Source organism: Morone saxatilis, unplaced genomic scaffold (genome assembly GCF_004916995.1).
Source record: "Morone saxatilis isolate NCDOM2014 unplaced genomic scaffold, NCSU_SB_2.0 Contig7, whole genome shotgun sequence".
NCBI lineage: Eukaryota > Metazoa > Chordata > Actinopteri > Moronidae > Morone > Morone saxatilis.
This window is the reverse complement of record NW_023340246.1, coordinates 11154856-11174943: the sequence shown is the minus strand read 5'-3', so window position 1 is coordinate 11174943 and position 20088 is coordinate 11154856. Positions and strand designations below refer to the sequence as shown.

General features: G+C 41.4%; 1 protein-coding gene across 6 annotated transcripts in view; it reads right to left on the bottom strand.

Annotated features, from left to right (window-relative positions):
• esrrgb (estrogen-related receptor gamma b) overlaps positions 1–20088 on the bottom strand; it is a 39501-nt gene that overhangs the window by 13069 nt on the left and 6344 nt on the right. For 4 of the 6 annotated variants that reach the window (XM_035678656.1, XM_035678655.1, XM_035678660.1 and 1 more), the window contains exons 2-5: positions 15187–15602; positions 10606–10722; positions 1550–1660; positions 765–926 (exon numbers count right to left, since the gene is read on the bottom strand). In XM_035678656.1, coding sequence (XP_035534549.1) covers positions 765–926; positions 1550–1660; positions 10606–10722; positions 15187–15602 — 806 coding nt within the window. Of the gene's footprint in view, positions 1–764; positions 927–1549; positions 1661–10605; positions 10723–15186; positions 15603–18063; positions 18154–20088 lie in introns of all 6 variants that reach the window. The other 2 variants (XM_035678654.1, XM_035678658.1) reach the window with 1 other exon arrangement.

Genomic DNA, 20088 nt, shown 5'->3' with positions numbered 1-20088 from the left:
TATTTAAGAATTCGTCAACAAGGGCCGGGGAAATCCATCAGTATTTCCCTAAATAAATCAATTTTACAATAGGCTCTGCGTAGTCCCCTTAAGTAAGTAAGAGGATTGCTTTCTTTAAGTCTGGGATTGAAATGGAATACATTGACATAGGGGCGGATCCCAGCTCCCTCCCCCAGACTCTCCCACCCTACCCAGTCAAATCAAAGGTTTCAGCTGCTCTTTATTGATTAGATTTTAGAATATGGGACTGGCTTCTCCCTTAGGTGCCGATGAGTAGCAGATGTTAATTATCCTGTGTGTGTGCATGCATGTGTGTAACTGCGTGTGTGTGTATAGTGATTATATGTATGCAACAATCGGTGAACTACTTCAGTAATCTCATACTGTATTTGGTTCAGCAAATTAAAGTACAAATGTGGCATTACTTATCTGCTTTACCAACCGCACAAGACCTATGAATTTCTTTATCTTTTATAAGTCATCATAAGTTATCAAAACTCACAAATTGCTACAATAAAAATAGTGTGTTTTTCAATTTTATGAACCAAAACAACTGGTAAGATAATCCTCCCACTATGTCTCATTTCATACAGTTATTCGTCTAACATTTTTGTATATTGTTTTCATCTATTGATTTGGAACATTTGGCTTTACAGATTTATTAAGTGCTTGAAATAGTTGCAATGTCAAATTAAGAAATTAATATGTTCAGAAACCTGTATCCCAGACAGCACAGTCACTCATTAGCAGTCACATCTCTCTACCTGGGATATGTTTTGCCCAGCCGATGATGACCACCAGTTCGCGGTCGGCCAAGTCGCACAGCGTGGTCAGGGCCTTGATGTCTCCGTCGGGCATGGTGGGGTCAGGCATGGCATAGATCTTCTCTGGCTCCACACCAACAGATGGGAAACGATCTTTTGTCACTGGAAGGAGGAGAGAGAGAGAGAGAGAGAGAGAGGAGAGATGGAGAGAGAAATGTGTGAGACAATCAGTATATACAGATTTAAAACCTTAACACAACAATTAAAACAAATAAATGAATAATTACACATTTGAAAAGTGTTATTTTCTATAATGTCATATTATATGGTGCAAAATCTGAAAAGGTGGCAGGTTAAACTTGAGATTAATCTGGCTATAGCATAACTGAACACAGATTTGTTTGCAAAATTACAAATCCTACAATGGCGAAGGCATGACCCGACCTACTGTGCCTCTGATTGGTACTAGTACTCGTTGCCTTCGTTGGTTGGGTTGGTTTAGGCGTTAGGAATAAGAATGGTTAGAGTACGAATATCAGGGATAAGTCAATCAGAGGCAGATAAGATTCGTAGATTTTTACTCTAATGCCAATAAAAATCCATCAACGCATTATCAAAATGTCACTGTGCACAAATTCCTTAATGTCATATTTTAAAAATTAATACATTTCTAGGGGCAATATTCCAAATCCCAAGATTTCTATTATTGCCCCGAGTTGTGGTATTGCTGCACTGACATCAAACAACTAAGGGAACCACGCGAGAGTAACCAAACTGTGACTCACTTGGCTTTTTGGCTGGAGGGGGGATGGTGAGACCGAGGTAGGCGCTGTTCTCTGCATCCAACCTCCGTTTATACTTCTGTCTCCCCCCTCTCACCCGGTCCAGACGCACACCTGCAAAAAAATATCAAACAGGTATAAATGGCAGCACATCCAAAGGCCCTTTGAAGGTTATTTAGCAGGATACTAATCTGAGCAGAGAACTACCCTAAAACTGCAGGTTCATTTTTACCTTTATCATCTAATTCTGACATATTTAGATTTAGTTAAAATGCCACAGGGCCAGTTTTATGCCGTTAAATCCACTATTACAGCTACAACTACTTCTAATAATAATGTCCTCTTATTATATATTATGCTGAGTCATAGATCTCTCTCAAGAATTCCAATGTTTATATTCATTTAAAATTCATTATGACATATCTTATACCACCAAAACGGAGAACTATTTCTTCAGTATCATATATAGCTTTGCGCAAGCATGTTTTTTCTTGTCATAGTATATTCCTAACTATTATACCAAGCACATCTAAGAAGACTTTCAAATAATGTGGTAATTTATTCCTGTATTTGTAATTGTGCATGCATATGAGATGATAATTGGGACTGCTGAGTTTCTTTCCTTTCTTTTTGACCTTTTAACTGGAAGAGGGACAGTTCAATACCTGCTTGTTACAGATGGAAGAGTGTAAGTATCTAGTTAGTATACAAACGGACATATCTGGGATTATCTTGAAAGCCATCTCAGAGGACACATCCGATGCACCTTATGTGCTGGATTTACACTCTTGTATTAAAAGTTGTTTGAGCATTGAGGGAGAGCAAACAGATTTTACATGGTCAAGTGGAATTGAGTCGTGTGAGATTTCCCAGTGACTCATATAAATTCCTTTGATTCCCCTGGAAACAAAAGAATCCGATTAGGATGGTCTTTCAATTTCCTGACACCGACTATCCACTAACCTAATTACCCACCGTGCCCAGAGGGAGCTCATTCTTCCCAGCAAACACAGTGAGATCATTTTATGCCTGGCAGATTGAAGCTAAATCGAGAGCCCCTCTCCTAACACAGCTTTCCATTTGTACGCCTTAAAGTAATCAATAAGGCTTGCAAATAGACTTCTTGTTCTTTGAACACATGTGGATGCGGTTTTAATTAGTCAGTTAGGCAGCTAGGAACTGGGTTTGCGATAGATGGAGCTTTAGTTGTTGTTCGTACCATTACTCTTGGTTAAGGTAAATTTAAAATTATAAATAGTGCTTCAGGAAACTGTGTCCATGTACTCCAGATATTAAATCAATTCAATAGCTTCTATCTATCTAATGACACACATAGGCCTAATAAAGGGATATGCAGTTAGCGTATGTAATGCAAAAACATATTAAGTGGGTGTATACCCTAAATTCACTCTACTGTAGACTTAAGTGACAGCAAATTGTTGCTGGTTTTGTCCCTGACATCTACCACCATCCACACACACACACACACACACACACACAGTTTTCCCTGCTGCGGGCTGCAGGGTCATGTGGCTGCAACAAGCGACAAGTGACCAAACAGCCGGAGTTAGAATTCCAAGATCCGCGGGGGCTGTTTGAACTGGAACATCCAACTGGCCCATAATTAATAGACGCTGACAAGAATTAAGAGCTCAGTGCTAACCAGTTTCAGTTTACAGCTTAGCGGCGCAGCAAACGGCAGAGACCCAAAGCAGGAGGGCAGAGAGAATGACAGAAAGGGAAAGAAAAGGGTTTGATAAAGAACGGGACGGTTGGGGAATAAGAGAGAACAGGCTGCTGTTTCTTGGCTGAATGTATCAGTTTTCTGCAAGATCTCTGTTTTCCTTTCTCTCACTTTGCCTTCTGTCTGTCTCTTTTTCTCTCCCTTTCAGCATCGGGTGTACATCAACCTCCCTGACAGCCCTGCCTGTCCCAGCCAGCGCCTGATCTGACCAGTGCGGGATTATCTCCTCCCCATGTGATACGGCACAGTACTGAGAATCTGACCACAACAAGACAGCTGGATGAGGCCCCTTGTAGAGGGCTGTGGAGGGAGGGCGGAGGCGGCGGCTGGGGGGGGTTGTGTCATCGTCAGCACCACCACCACATGCCCAAAACCACAGCAGCCTCCATGCTACAAGACAATTGCGTTCAGCTTGTGCCTCGGTAGTGAGAGACCTGGTGACACACATGTGGGTGCACAGCATCCAGATCCATTTTTTTCTTTTACTGTTACTGGCCCTTCATAAAGTGTGGCAGCCAAAATATGGATGCAGGGGGTGAGGTTATGGGGTAAGAGAGCGCGGGGAATGGGAGGTGGTAGAAATGTGTGTGCTGAATGTTATGAGCTCGGTAAGATCATACAGTACAGTACAGTACGCTCATAACTTAGTGCAGACTGTGAGAGAGGCGGCCTGAGACACAAAGATACTGGCTGGCAGTCCATCCTTACTGCGTGTGTGTGTGTGTGTGTGTGTACATGTGCGTGGAAAGACGATGAGGCATGTTTGCATAGGAGCAATCTTTACGGCCACCTGACCCCGGCTTCCCTTTCACATTCAATATCTTTATTGACTTGTGCAACCTTAAAGCACATTCCTGATTGAAGCGGCTTTGGTTTCCTTTATGTGACGGGAGCTGTGTGTATGTGTCATGTGGATTTATTTTTTTGAGTTTATTATTTCTTTCTTTATTTGGATATGTCACCATAAAAAAAACAACAACAACAATTTAAAATTCATATAGTTCATGGGCATATAACACCAATGTTGTAATTACACAGATTACTTGGATTTAGACCACCATGGTCTAAATATGCCTTTTCTGTGCTGCCAAGAACAAAATCTGGTGGGGAAATAATTAATAGTTTATTTATTTATCTTTTATTTGGCCTAGAAGGAGTAACAAATTACAAATATTGAATCTTAAGATACTAGAAATACCTTATAAAATACCCACCATGTGTGGTTTAAATTATACCATATAACACCCCACTGCTGTTAAAACCCTTAAATTCAAAGACAAACTACAGGCAACACGAGTTCAGTATCCTTAATGGCTACATGCCTAAACATTGTATAAATTAGACAGCAGAACAAATCAAACATGAACAATAGAAATAAGCAATAAAAAATCCTCCCAGAAAAAAAAAAGAATAAAAACAATAAAGAAAAATCCCAAACAAATAGAATCTCAAAGTATTTGTATGAGACGCAGAAGAAGCTCTATAGAGAACAGATTTCATCAAACAAATGTGCATGTGGCCCCTACAGTGTATCAAGCATGCGTGTCACTATATGAACATGTGCATGTGTGTGTGTGTGTGTATCTCACAGAACTATTTTCGGTCCCTCACCTGTCAGAGGCGCTTCTTTCTAGAGAATGTGTCAGAATTGGCTGGCTGGCTAACGCTGCCAAAGGGAGATTAGGAGCTCCCTATTTTAGCTGGGAAAAATCAGAGGGATGCAGTGTGCACCCCCTCCTACACAGTCGCTCACCCTTTACAAGGCACAGGGACCTTGCCCTTCCAGAGCTGCTTCTAAGGGCCGAGTCTACAAGCCTGCAAAGAGCTAAAGGCACCGGACAGCTCTTGTTTGATTGTACAGAGTCTGGGTGGGCTGCAGAGAGAGAGGGAGGGTAGAGGAAAATTGGTACAGGACATGGGGAAGAGGGGGGCGGGGTGTATTAGGATGGCGTCCCACCTGCTCTGACCTCTGATGGGCTGACAAGACAAAACTGGAGTTGTTCTCCCATAACCACGCACAATGGCATTGCTCTCTTTATCATGTTTTACACTTTTCATAAATCTGAGCCGGCGTGTCCACAAGGGGTATTACTGTGAATTACTGAGCCACACTGACCACAAATGCGCCTGTAATCGAAAACATCTGCACGGCTGGAAACGCCCGGGTCGATTCAGGATCCCCAGTGTATTGGCGCAGCAGGCGTTCGGTTTTGTAGTGTTCGCACGGTTGTGTGTTAACAGTGGGAGAAAGAGACAAAGACAGAGGCCGAAGGGTGACAGCAAGGATGTACCTCAAGGTCCGATTCCATGTCACTTGCCAGGGGTGATATACATTTGGCATGTGTGTACATGAATGTGTGTGTTGTGAGTCGATTGTGTGTATCAGAGGGTTGTAAAGAGGTCAACACTTCGCTAAATCCCCTTCTTCAGAGGAACACGTGTTAGCCTCCGTGTCTGATCTATCACCTGCCAGACAGTGAGGACAGGCCAGTGCAGAGCCTCTGGGTGGGCACTGACTCTCAGCTGCAGTCTGCCAGATATATCTGACACCATAAAAAGCAAACAAGGCCCCATACATGTGCCGTTAGATAGACAAGTTTGCGCTACAAGTAAAAATCAAGAGGCAAGGGGTCAGAGGGCAGTCTGTCTTTACAGTTTAACTCCCTTGAACGTACACATATACAGCAATATGGGAAAAACTGAATCTGGCTTTGTAGACATTCGCTGTTCAAATGTATCGACTAAGATTTTAAGGCACCCATACAGTATAGACTTTTGCAATATCTTTATTTTGATGATGTAATCTTAGCGTATAGATTGGTTTCTGATCTAAGCATATTGATTGGAAAGGGACCTGACAGTCTGTGATATTGGATATGGCTTTACTAATCTTTTGTGTATGTGGCTGGAGGAAAATAAGGCTGTAACGTTACCCCGGTAGCCACGTTCGCTCAGGAAAGACTGCTGATCCCTATCTGTGGTCAGGCGAGGGCGAGACAGCGGTGTAGGTTGCCAAAATAGTCTGGCAGCTTGTATTCATCCACCACATTACAGCCGTGTTAGAAAATCCCCACAAGCAAAGAATACACCACAGAAACACTGAGCTAACACTAAAGCCAGCGAGCCCTGGCTTCAGAAGAGGCTGAAAAAAAGGCTTATTTATCTTTTATTCAAATTGTAAAAAATGACAGAAATTCAGTAGGCCAACAGAGGTTGTACGCCTCGGTTTCAACAGGCCATATTTTTTAAACATGCTAATTTGCTAACATGAGGATGTGATTACTTGTTTAAAGACCTACGCAGATATTCTTGCAGCAATAAAACTATAAAAAGCTTAGAATAAATTATCCATCTTGAGCAGAAAATAACAAGAGTGACTCAAATAACAAAGTCAAAAAATGCCCATTCAGTCCAGAAAATTCTTGCATCATTTAACACCATACAGTAATGCTATGGGGATATTAGCGCTGCTATTAGCTGCGGGCACTGACTCCTGGCAGTAGGGACTGACACCATACCTTCCGCGAGTTGTAATTACGTGAGAGTTTTTCCATTGGACCTGTGACCTTTTATCAGCCTCAGCTGGACATTTAAGGGGTCACTGAGCGAGCGGGGCTGGTTTCCTCAAACAGACGCCTGCCCCCGCTACCTTCCACGCAGCTCATCCAGGCGCTCTGCTGTGGCACAGCAGTAAAGCCGGATCTGGAAAGAAGCCTGTCATCTACAATGAGTCTCTTTGATTTTCCTCTCATATACAAGATATAAAATTAATCTCTTGTCACAAAAACTGTATGCTGGTAGGAATAGGAGGGATGGAATTTACGCTCATAAATTTCATGATGTTTTTGCTGTACTGAGCTGCTTCTTCGAACAGTTGAGTTATTTGGACCCACACTGGAATCCAAACACACCTGAAGCCACCAAACCGGGCGTGAGAGCTGAAGTCAGCTGATTAGCGGCAGGTGTTACAGGGAGGAGGGGTTTCCCCTGCCCACCAATGGTGCTATAACTGTAGCAGCTGGCACTTTATAATTCAGGATGGCATGCTTAGAGCGGAGCTTAGAGGGTCCTGGTGGAAATATTAAAACACTTTTAGAACAACTAATCACATAAGTTCTCTCAACATCTTCTGCAGTGCAAGGCATTTCTTATGATACTACCGCACTGTACCTTTGGGGTGTTTTTTGTAATGTAAGCAATGATGAAAAGAATTCATGAGGAAATAACTATAAAATGTTAATGTTTGTACGCTAATAGCTGTAGAATAGAAGAAATGACACCTGCATTCGTATGTGATTATTCCTTTTCCATGACCAGCCCTTGGCCACTTGTTATTGGTGATCTCATTACATGAAGTAGGGCAAGCTGCTGTCCCCCCACTGATTCCATGATCAAAGCCCCCCCCAAGTCTGTAAGAGGCCAAGCCACAGCACTATGCCACGATTAAATGTCCTTTTTCCTTTTAATTGAATGCCATTACTTTCAGAGAATCACCTACTGTGCCACATGTCGCGGTGGCTGTGATGCTGCGTCTCATGAGTGGCAGGCGGTGGAGGCTACGCCGTCAAATTCCCCCTCTCTCACTCACACACACACAACGACTGTCCACATCAACGGCTTAGCTCGGCCTGCCGCAGACAATACCCCGCCGTTTTTCCTCTAAGCATGCGCTAATAGTTTCAGCTTTATTTCTGAAGCAACGTTGTTTTTTCTGGCTGAGAGTCAAAGCCTCGGTGTGAGATATTTGGGCCGGGATGAAGACATCAAGAGTGGGCGCATGTATAAATAGTGTTGTAATGGCAATACAATGGGTGACCCTTCAGTCTGAGATGAACAAACACAGCTACATCAGTACATAGTGAAGCTGTATTAGTGGAAGTGAACCAAGAGCCTGACATACAATCTTGTGTTACCAGCACAGATTGCAGTTAACTGCTGCTGGCTTCTATTATGAGATGTGTTTGGTGCTGGCAGAACACAACAAAACTGTATGACCATGGTTTTATTTTAGGAAATTTATGACTGTTGTGTCTTGAAGTAGAGGCTGTAAACAAATTCTTTAAATGCTCCTTTTTATGTTAAGATATATATCATACAATCAGTGTGGATGGCAGTGGGCTGAACTCCAGATCTTAACCTGCTGTAATTTGTCTCCAAAGTGAGATACAATGTTATACTTAGTGGAGTCTTATGCTGGTCCTAATTTTATTAATGCCACCAGAGCTCAAATAGTATTATTAACACAGAGACACTACTGTCAACAAAACTCTAAACTAAGTGTGGTATGGTGGAACTAAAGCACAGGATTTGAACCTCTGATTTGTTGCCTATATTTGCTAATTTTGGCAACATGTAAGTATGTTGAATTAGCAGTTAGCAGCTTACGTCGGCAATGTACCCATAGATTTGCAGACAACTACCACTATATTACTTTGACACTGAAAGTAACGTAAAAATTTGACACTTCTCAAGCAAGGTCTGGAGTTATAAGAAGCTTTTTTTCCTATGATTTCTAAGTTGATTTGTATATGTCCATCTGAGATATTGATATCCTCGGAAAGTTTAAGTCACACTAAATCTAAAAATGTGTTCATCATGTCTGCGTGTTCAAATTTGATTGAGTGAGGGTCGCACCTTAACTGCCTTTATGTGGGACACAGCCACTGCCGCACCGCCAACTGCTGACAAGAGGGCCGAATAAACATCCAAACTATAATAACTAACTTCTTGTTGTTTTCAGAACGCCAGCATTCGCCTGTCCCTTTCACCTCACGCACTATCTGTGCCTCACATACTGTATCTCCCTTCGTGCCTCACCGTTTGAAAACCCCTCTGCGCCAGTGAAATACATTACATGGAATTCAATAAATAAATGACACATAATACTCTGCTTCCTTGCACTCACCACCGGTGTTTAATAATAATTTATGAAAAAAAATTACTTGTCTAAATATTAATGTTGTCTTGTAATAGTAATGTTACAATGCACCAGTCCAACACTGTGAATGGAAAGGTACGCAATGTGCTACTTACTGCCATCTTTGATTTTAATGTAATTAATTTCACCAACTGTTTCAATCAAAGTTTCAGCATTTTTTTTTTATCTTTGCATGCACCACACATCACTGCTATTCTGTCTGTGGTGTTACAAAGAAAACATTGAAAATACGCTCTGGAACACATTTGATATATTTGGTGTCAGAGAGAAATTGCCTAATGTGCAGTGAAGTCCCAATTCAGCAGTAGGTATTATAATACTCTCTACAAAAGCATAACTTAGAGCTGGACTCTATGCATCAGTGTGCAATAGTTCCTCTAGCTAAACACACAAATGCAAAATAACAACCCCCCCAAAAAAACCCTCTTTCCCTGAAAAAAAAAAAGAAAAAGAAAAATCTATCGGCTAGATTTTCCCTCTGTACTCCCAAAGGTCTCTCAGTGGAGGAGAAACAACACATGCAGGAAGTGAGGTGGGATGTTCGGAAAGCATTTAGTGGATCAATATGCCAGGCAAAGGGAGGGGAAGGGAGACAGACAGACAGAGAGGGAGAGAGAGAGGGTGAGGGAGAGAGACACCCAGAGCCCAGGGGAGAGGGCAGTCTTAGGGGAACAGCCTGTGCTTTTCAAGAGTACTGTTACACTTCTCAGTCAGTCTTGGTAGGAACATCCAACTCAGCAGCTTTTCCTACCCACCCTAGTTAAACGCTGAGCGGCTCAGTGTGTGGAGAGGTAAGTAAGGCTTGTGGGTGATGTCACGGTGTCTCCCAGAGGCCATAGCCAGCTTTAATATCTGATCACTGACCAGTCTTGTAACTCCCAGTAAGACTGTTTGACGTCTATGTTCAAAATTTTAATATTTACTCCTAAGATCAAGATAGAGGACCCAAAATATTACACGTTTATTTGTTTGCTTTAAGGTTAGAACCTACACAGCATCTTAATGTTTTTTAAAAAGTTTCACATTTTGGCTGATCATAAAGCTTTTTGTTACCATATAGGACAGTTTAAGTCTTTAAATTATAACAAAGAAATCAGAAGAATGAAATTAAGATTTGTGGTTTTTTTTTGCTACTTTTAGCATTATTTCTTGAATTGTTGAGACCAATAAGCCCTTTTTAAAACCTCACCAGGGCTGCAGCTAACAATTATTTCATTTATCGATTCATTTATTTATTATTGTTCAAAATTTGATCTAAATGGTTGTCAAAGTAGTTGCAGACTGGCTGTTCCACCAATACATCTTTATAAATAAATGATAAGATGAAATAAGTAAAAAAAAAGAAACATAGGCAAAATGATAAAAACCAGTACTCACCTTCTTTCAACATGCCAACTTTAAGACATTTCATGAAGCGGCAGGCCTGACACGACTTGCGTCTCCTTTTGGTGATCTCACATTCATTGGTGGCCGGACAGCTGTACTCAATATTCCCTGAAGAAGATTAAAAAAACATGTTGTCATTAATTCTGTGAGCACAAAAGCTGCATATCGGCAATTAGGAGGAATTAGTTTTAGAATTATTGCGTAGGAAAGGAGACCAGATCATAAATGGTAAACAACAGGCAAAGAAAGACAGTAAAAGACACCCACACACGCAGACATACACACCTGTCCCAAGGTGACCCCGTGTGACACTCCTGAAGGAGAGGAGGGTTTAGTGGCATTTTGATGGGACATGTAAAAAGCACCTCCCCGCCCCCGAAGTCCCACCCCCATTCTGATTCACAGATAAATTAGCTTCATTAATGCAGAGCGTCCTCTCTGCAATGCTCACCACGACCCCATCCAGCCCATCCTTCTTCACCTAAAGGATGATGGGAAAGCTGCCCTCCCTCAACAACACAAGGGCTGAGAGATGGACGCACAGACGAGCTCTCTGCATAATGTTCCTCCAGTAAAGACCAAGAGCTGCAGTTAGACTCGCCAATCTAAGGCTCCCATATCATGTAACAAAGCTCGATGTATTATTCAAGTCCGTGTCTACGGTTGTTGGCTCACTATGGAAATATTTCCTATGCAATTTAATCACTCGGGTCCAAAAAAAGCCAGAAAAGCAGACATATTGAATCTGCTGCCATGAAACCGCTGCCTGTTTTTCTCACCAGGTTTCAGTGAGAACAGGGTTTTTCAGGATCATTAAGCGGTCACTTCAAAAGTAGATGTGACCCCAAGAATCCAATGACAAATCCTCTTTCCCAAGTATCCGAATCCCTTGATTGAATGTTTAAACAATGTCCCGTAAGTCCAGAGATGTATTAATGGTACCTAAAAACAGCAAACCAGGTGTTGTCTGCTGCAGATCTGCCAGAGCTGCCCCCCACCCCCAACACACACACACAATCCCCTGTTGGTCAAGGAGAAGGTGCCAACATTTGTCAGGATCCCTGGCATCGATGGTGCCAGCAGGGTCACATGCACAGTGAGGGGCCCAGGGCACCATGCCAGGATGTTGGCAGAGGCTGCAGCTGGTTTCAGGGTGGGTAAAGTCTTTAACTGAGAGGCGTTAGGAGAGGGAAATACAGTACAGTGCAGGGCTTGTGTGCAGAGGCACACACTGTGTACTGATTCTATCTTACAACCAATTGTATACAACATGTACTTTATACTAATTGTCATATTATATGGTTTGTGCAATTAAAATACAATTCAATGACTTTGTTCCCAATGTTTTATTTACATATATACTACATACTGATTCTAAACAGGTTTTAAATATATATTTATGAAAAAGTGACCAAATGTAAATGCCGTACACACAAAAGTATGCATATTAAAGGTCCAGTGTGTAGAATTTAATGGCATCTAGTAGGAGATCGCAGCTCCGTCGCTTCACCCTCCCCTTCCAAGAGCGAAGGAGACACTACTGTGTGCCATGAAATGCTCGAAAAACGTGAACTCTAGACCCAGTGTTTGTTTTGTCCCTTCTAGGCTACTGTAGAAACATGGTGGATCAACATGGCGGACTCCATGGAAGGCAAACTGGGGTGTCTATAGATAAAAAATGTCTTATTCTAAGGTAACAAAAACATTACAATTCCTATGTTCAGGTGATTATACACTAATGAAAACATACCTATGAATATGAATATTGTAGATACATTATACAGTTACTAAGTAGAATAGAATTAGCAGTATATATGCTGACGGACATCAATCACGCTCTACCTTTGAAATACCAAAAGCCAATTAACTTCAAAGACATTTTTCTTGCTTTATTTTCTGGTTTTTATTAACTTCCTCGAGCTGTCTCATCAACATCTGCTGTTTGCAGTTTGCAGCTGTGAGCACACTGTGGGGAAGTAATGTACATTAAGGCTGTGTCCTAAACCACTCCAGATTTATCAAAAAGTGCACTTTATCTATAACATCCACCTTGTTAGTGTCCAAATTCCGACTGTGAAATGTATCCACTATATAGAGCCCTCAAAATTTTCCACTACAGAACAGAAACAGTGTCCATGGGATGTACATTAGTTTCTTTCTATGCATTTACTGCAGTGCTGATGCAAAATACCTGAAATCTCCATTTACTGCTCACTATAGAGTAAACTACTGACTGTCTGAGTGAATAGGGGAAGTGTTTTTTAGTATGCATGCCATTTTTTTTCATCATATTTTTTATTCATTAAAACATAAATTGTGCAAATAATTCAAAGAATGATAGAACAGAGGATTTTCATCCATTCAGAAAAGGTCACATTTCTTTAATATTTTTACGATTATTAAAGGAAACATTTTATACCTGAATGGATCAAAAATAACCTGTGTGTTCCTGATTATGTGTGTATGTGAAGGGTAGGGGGGTGGTGGGGTTGCATTAGGGGTCCACAATAGTCTTAAATTGCCTACCTCTAAAAGCTCACTGTCGGCATACCCTCTTAGTTAATCAGGTCTTGTGTCCACCTTTATTTCTCAAAGGACATTTCAACCACTCTAATATCCTTCCTTAACCTCTCTTATTTTCCCTCTAAATTTTGATATATTGTTATGCCATGCTATTATCCACGCGCTCATCTCCACTCAAGCTGGACCTCTCCTTGTCCTCCTCCTTTACCGAGGCCGGGACCCCCCTTCCTGATTACCATTCCATTAAAGCAGCTTCTCCTTTCAGTGAATGACCACGTCCCCTGTCCCTTGTCCCTCTGCCTTTTATTTGGAGGACTCCTCTGCATCTCTCTCTCTCTCTCCCCTTCCTCTGTTATTGCCCCCAATAACACGTGCCTGAGCTTCTAATTGGCCCCCCCATCTCCTCCCCCTTGGGTGTGGGATGGAGGGGCCCGGGGGCAAAGAACAGATCTACACCTCCCGCCCTCCTTTCTCGACTTTCTCCCAATGAAATGCCTGGTTCTTAATTACAGTCACCCAACACTGATTGTTATTGACTGAAACTCCCGCGGCTCAGGACGAATGACGGACAGATTAGGTTCATTATGGGCCTGTCCTCCACGAAGGAGAGCGAGAGGAAGAAGAAAAAGAAGGGGGGGTGATCTGTGCGAGACGACACAAAGTCACACATGAACATTATTTACAATCCTTCACTGTATCGCTGGACACATGCAACCTTCAAATGACCAAAAATTAAATGATTGATGGGGAAATGCCAAAGTTGAAACTATTCTTTGTATTTCATTTGTCCTTTTAAGTCTTTTCTCACTAAAATATATATTTTTTTACAGTTTTACTGGTTTGTACAATTTGTATATTAATAATCCAATATGTTGACTGAATCCCTTCAACACACTGACTTCAGCCAGTAATCAGGTAGGCTGTTGTCTCTTAAACCATGTCCACACTAATATGGATACATTTAAAAATGCATCTATTTTATCTATTTTGCAACTTAACCTTTTCAAAAATGCTCTTCCAAGTGGATGAAAATCGAAGACTTTTAGAAAACAGTGTCACTGTTGGTGTCTCCTAAGCCGAAATGAAGATAAATGTTGTCTCCACTCTTTGTGGTGATTGCGTATTTTGTATTTCAGTACAGTCGGTCACACATATGTTGGATGTGTTAACACTGACATTTATTTCTGTTTCTGCAAAAGTAAAAATGATTAGGTTTATTAAAAACATTTGTGCAGCAGCCCAGGAAATACTGTTGGACTTACAGTTGAGTCACTGTTGTATACTTGTGGTGTCTAACAGCAGAAACAGGAAGATATAACATCTGTAAAGTGTGTTGGGCTACAGTGAAACACAGAAAGTGATTACATAGAGAGCTTTACCCTGAAGACCAAATGAAGTGACCAACTCTCAGTAAAATTAAAAAGGGATTCAAGATAGTTTCAGACAAAAAACGTTTCCTTTTTCAAATTTACATGCCTCGGTGTGACCAAGGCCTTACTAACCCGCTGTCTAACTACATCTCTACAGAGACAAAACCTGCAGATAAAATTCAAAATTCTGCACCTCGGTTTGCGGCGTATTATTTCTGTCCAAGTGATTATTCTGGAACAGCTCCCACACATGGCAGAGTCCATGCCAGACGTACGATTCACATGCAAACGCATAAAAAAAAATCACAACCCAGAGCAGATTTACAGTCTGGGCCTAATGCCTGCTGTAGACTTTCGTAATCACTACCTCGTATTAGTCCCGTAAGAGCAGAGGGTTGGATACCAGCACTGAGGAACACGTGGAACACATGACAATGGATTCCTCATCTGGTCAATATGCTTTCCTGGCAATCACAACTGCATGGTAAGGCTAATAAAAAGTATTTAGAATCACCATAAACAAATAGCACTTTTGTATTAAACACTCTCTTTGCAGAATATTCAACAACCTGGGAAATCACAGAAAATATAATTATTCTTAGGTTTAGCTGAGAACGTACAGACATTGAAGATCAGCTCAGGTGAGCCTGTGAAAGTTGTGAGAAGAAGCGGGAAATACCTTGTATCGTCCTTTTGAAAAAGGCTTTGCAGGCCTCACAGGAGGCCACCCCGTAGTGGTACCCTGAGGCAATGTCGCCACACACCAGGCACAGCCTCTTGGGAATGGCATTGAGCATGTACTCGCACTTGATTGGCGAGTCGTCCGCCACAACGCCGGAGCACTCCTCGTAGCGGCGTAGGCAGGCCGCGCCACCTCCAAGCATGCCCGGGTTGAACATTGGCGGGGAGTCCAAGGCGTGTGAGTGTCTGCTGCTGCCGTTAATGTAGCCGCCGCTGGCGTCAGAGTTGCCACTGGGACTGTGGTGGCTGCCGGTGTCTACTAGTGAGGAGGAAGGGCTGGAAGGCTCGGTTTTGACGTAGGAACCACAGCTCGAGGATAAATGTCGGTCCTCAGAGGGCATTCTGGTTAGCAACCTGGATAAACACACAAAGGGTGAGAGCTGCTGTCAGTTTTGAAAATGAATTCAAAGTAAATTTATTGCAAACTAGAGCCGCTGTAGGATTTAAAAGGTATACATGGTGACAAAACCTGGTAATCAAACAAAACTTCTAAATTAAGGACTCCAACTCATCGTGGATCATTTAATAAAACAAACTGGAGGGACAAACAAAATCAGTGATATTAAAAAAGGAACCTGTTTACCTCACATACAAATAAGCGCTGATTTTCTAGAGACACAAAGAACCTCACATGGAAGTAAACACATACGGCTACAAACGGCTGTACGAAGGAAATTATCACCGCTAAAAAGTCTGTCAAGATGTACTGAGCGTCGCTTTCTTCCATCATCGCCTGATCATTGTGCGGGAGATTCATCAACTGTGATGGAGCGCGCCGCTTCATCTGAGTTTGATAGATTATGTTACAGACACAACCATTTATGTGTTGGAATGCCAGGTGATATAGTACAGTAGCTTATTTCTTTCAGGCAAAATGGTAACTAACGACCATGTCAACAGATGCCCCATACATCTTGCAAACAATGCCCACAATTGGTCGGCTGCCAGAAGTAAATGAATGAATGAAACTTCAGAAGGCTGTTAATGGACAGAGAGAGAGGTGTTACACTCAGCATATGGAGGATCATGGGTAATACATGACCCAATCAATAGTCCCGGTTAGTTTGCCAAAGGACGGTGCCGGGTTACGGTGGACTTCAGTGAGAGGTTGGAGAGGTTGAGAAAGAGCCACTGACCTAGGATTAAGTTCCCTATTCCCAAATTTCATTAGAAAAAAGCAAGGAAAAGGCTGAGTTGTGGGAAAAATTACTTAGAACATCTTATCTCATATCTTCAAGAGGGATCCTTCCGCTGTTGAGGTTTCTTCCATTTTTCTCTGTTTTCAATTGACTTGACTTATAGACAAAAAACTGCCAGATAATTACCAAGAACCATCATATGTGAAACAAACAAAAGGTTTCTGGAGGACTATGTTCCACTGCTCCAAGTGTTGCTAAAAAAACACGTTTTATTTTAGAAAGAAACCCTTTTTTCAAATGCAAATTTTATTTGCTAGAGCTTAAAGAGGATACATACAAGTTATAAGTTCTTTATTTGCCATGTAAGATTTTATGCAAGAAGTTATGTACTTTGCTTGTCGGGCACTTGTATGCTAGTGACAGAATAAATAATAACTACTGTTACTATTACTACTACTATTGTTTTGCCAGTAATTTCTCTTCAAGGCGGTATAGTGTCTGCATGTTGCTGCACTGTAGTTTCGATAATATCCTCTCACACAAAGCATGAAATGAGGCCTGGGTCTGTGTTAGAACTGCTGGCTCTGTCTGTCAGAGTCGGCACTGATCTTACACAACTTCAGCCCTACATGCTTATAATATTGGGTGAGAACAGTGGAAAGCCATGTTAAGAATGTCTGAAACTAACAGGAAGTTAATGCTGACCAGATTCCTCTGAAGTTCTTGCCTTTTTAGCTGCCAGGGGCTGCCCCTGTTTTCAGATTTGGTGTTGTGGTTAGGAATGTATTTTCCCTCTGCTGCCTCTTTGCATAAGTGTTTATATAAAGCCATGAAGTCATCAGACCCCCGACAACATGAAACCTCCCTTTTAACTGCTAACGGGTAGCGGGTGGAGGGAGGAGGAGGAGATAGCCTCTACCCCTGGGCCCAGATCAGATCTATTGATCCTCTGCTTCCTTCCTGTTCCAGATGCGGCATGAAAAAATAAACCCTCCTCTTACGGGTCCCAGACATTCCTTATGCATTTTTAATCAGTCAGGACTGTTAACATAGTGCGAGATGGAGCGATACAACATTATGTTAGTCTACATTCTGAGGCTATTGCGGTTTATAAAAGATTCACAGGGCTCATGTTAAACCTTGTTAGCAATCAGCATGCACCTACAGTCAATTGGAAGGTATATTTTCTCTCATCTGAGGGAATTGGAGAGAGCGGCGTGGTAACAGTTAATACATCATCGCAGCCAGATAGGGGGATTCCCTATGGAATAGTACATTGTGGCATATGTAAAAAGTAGTTCATTCCACACTTAGCACACAGTAACGCTGGGGAGATGTTTTTTGTTAGGTTTAATGGAAATTTCTAATGGGTCCTTTCAAATCTGTCGAAATAAAATAATGGCACGAGCCACCAATTCGCACGGACAGAAATAGCTTCATAGTTTCATAATTTGGTTTCCCCCTCTTATTATAAAAGAGACACAGAGTTTTCTAAGCGCAGCCTGACTCTCCTCAACCTGCCCCGCTTCCCTCTGCAACACACACACACACTCAAAACACGCACAAACGCATTGCACCTAATATCTAATGGGGTAGTGTTTGCTCCGCCGCGCAGAAAAATGGTACAAACCGAGCAGACAAGCAAGACTCATCAGACAGACGTGAAGGTCACCTGCCTTCTTTGCTCTGCTGTTCTTACAGGCCCAGACGGTCCCACAATGGACACTCGGAGCAGCAGACACACAGGTTTCACTCTGTCCACCACACTGAAAGAAAGAGAGCGTCTAGACATGACTGTTCGTAATGTTTAATATGACTGAGATGCTGCCTGGCCTGCTGTGCACGCTCAGATCACTGACCACTTGATGTTTTTCTTTTATTTTAAATTTTTTATTTTGGAGCCAAAATGTGATGGGTGTGAAAATGTCCCACCAGAGCAGCTTAAAATCTCAAATGTCTGTGTGTGCATGTGTGTGTGTATTTTGGCATGCCTCCTAATGCTGGCAGTGTTGCAGATCCCCTGCTTCCCTACATAAATCCTGAATCCATCCACCTCTTCTCTAAACCATGAAATATGTTTTCCAGCCTCCAAAATTCTGTACAATAAATTTTTTACCAGCAGTAAAAAAGAAAAAAAAAGAAAACGCATATTCAAAGCAGTTCTCCACAATGACCTCATGCTATCCTTGGCTCGACGAGTGAAGGGTTAAAAATTCTGTTCTCCATATTTTACTATGTATTTTCCCACTGAGGGGAAATATTATTGTTAAGCTTGGGGTTAAGCTTGTAGCAAGGAACACAGCGTAAATCATGGTGCTGAACACACAGTCGAACATGGAAGCGCAGAAGGACAGAGGCAAGGAGCCATGCATGAAATTAGTTCATTAATCTTTCTATGATAGGCTGTCCTTGTTTGGGGCAAACTCTATCAGCTTTAAACTGAGTGCCCCTTCCTGCCTGACACATAGATTACACTGTTAGTCCGCGGCCGAGGTGTCTGGGAAATGAATGGTCATGCGAGTGGGAAAATGGGGTAGCGTGTGTCGCCCAAGTGTTAAGTAGTAACAACAACATGCGTGTGACATAGCGTTTGGCACAAATGAAGGTCATCAAAAAACGTGTGCGCTCTGAAATTTGAATGCATGATTCATACGCTGCTGCGAATAACGTGGTCGGTTCTTAGGGGAAAAGACATTAGTCAAAATATATTTTTAAGGTAATTTGTTAAATTTAACAGTAGAAACACGTTTATTAAAATCTGCAATACATCTCCGGCTGTCTGCTCAAAGCTTACAGCTTTTTTAAGTGCAAGCACACCTAAATCACAACTTCTCAGCCATAAACTTAAATATTACATATAAAATTCTAGTTTCTATCTATCAAGTCCTACATTTCTGAACCTTAAATTCACCAAGGTCTGCTAATCACTGTTTACTGAATTTGCTGTCTTTGCCTCTAAACTGTGGATAGTTTAATTCAACCAATCGACATTTAAACGAAAAACTTCTCAAGACTCTGACTGCAACTGCAGACTATTTTCATTAATGATAAATCTGCCAATTACTGTCTTGATTAAACATGAAAAACGTACATCACAAGTTCCTAGAGACCATCTTCATATTACTTGTTTTGACAAACAGTCCAAAGTGAAAACATATTCAATTCCCTATTACAGAAGAATAAGAAACCTACCAAATATTCAAATTTGCAGAGAGATGCTGGAACAAAATTTTTGCCAATACTGCTCTATTGATTAATTGTTTCATCTCTAATAGAGTTAAAGCTGAAGTTTATTTTTTGTGTTTTAACTGCGAAGGAATTTTCTGACGCAATTATTTCAGCGAAAGTAAGTGAACGCAGCATTCACCTACTTAGCTAGCTGAAGTTCCATAGCTGAAGAAGACCATGCGATATGGTTGAAATCTCAAGGAATAAATAATAATATTTACCATAGATTTGTGTCCACGCTCTTTGTCAATTTATTTTTGAAAGCTGCTGTACAATGACATTTTTACTTTCTTACAAAATCTTCACTTCACTTCACAAAGTTACTACTTCTGAGAAAATTGGTAAGTTCTAGTACTCTGTTTATACTGCATGGCATTATATATATATATATGTATATATATATATATATATATATATATATATATATATATATAATGTAATGATTTTTTTTTTTAATATACATACACACACAC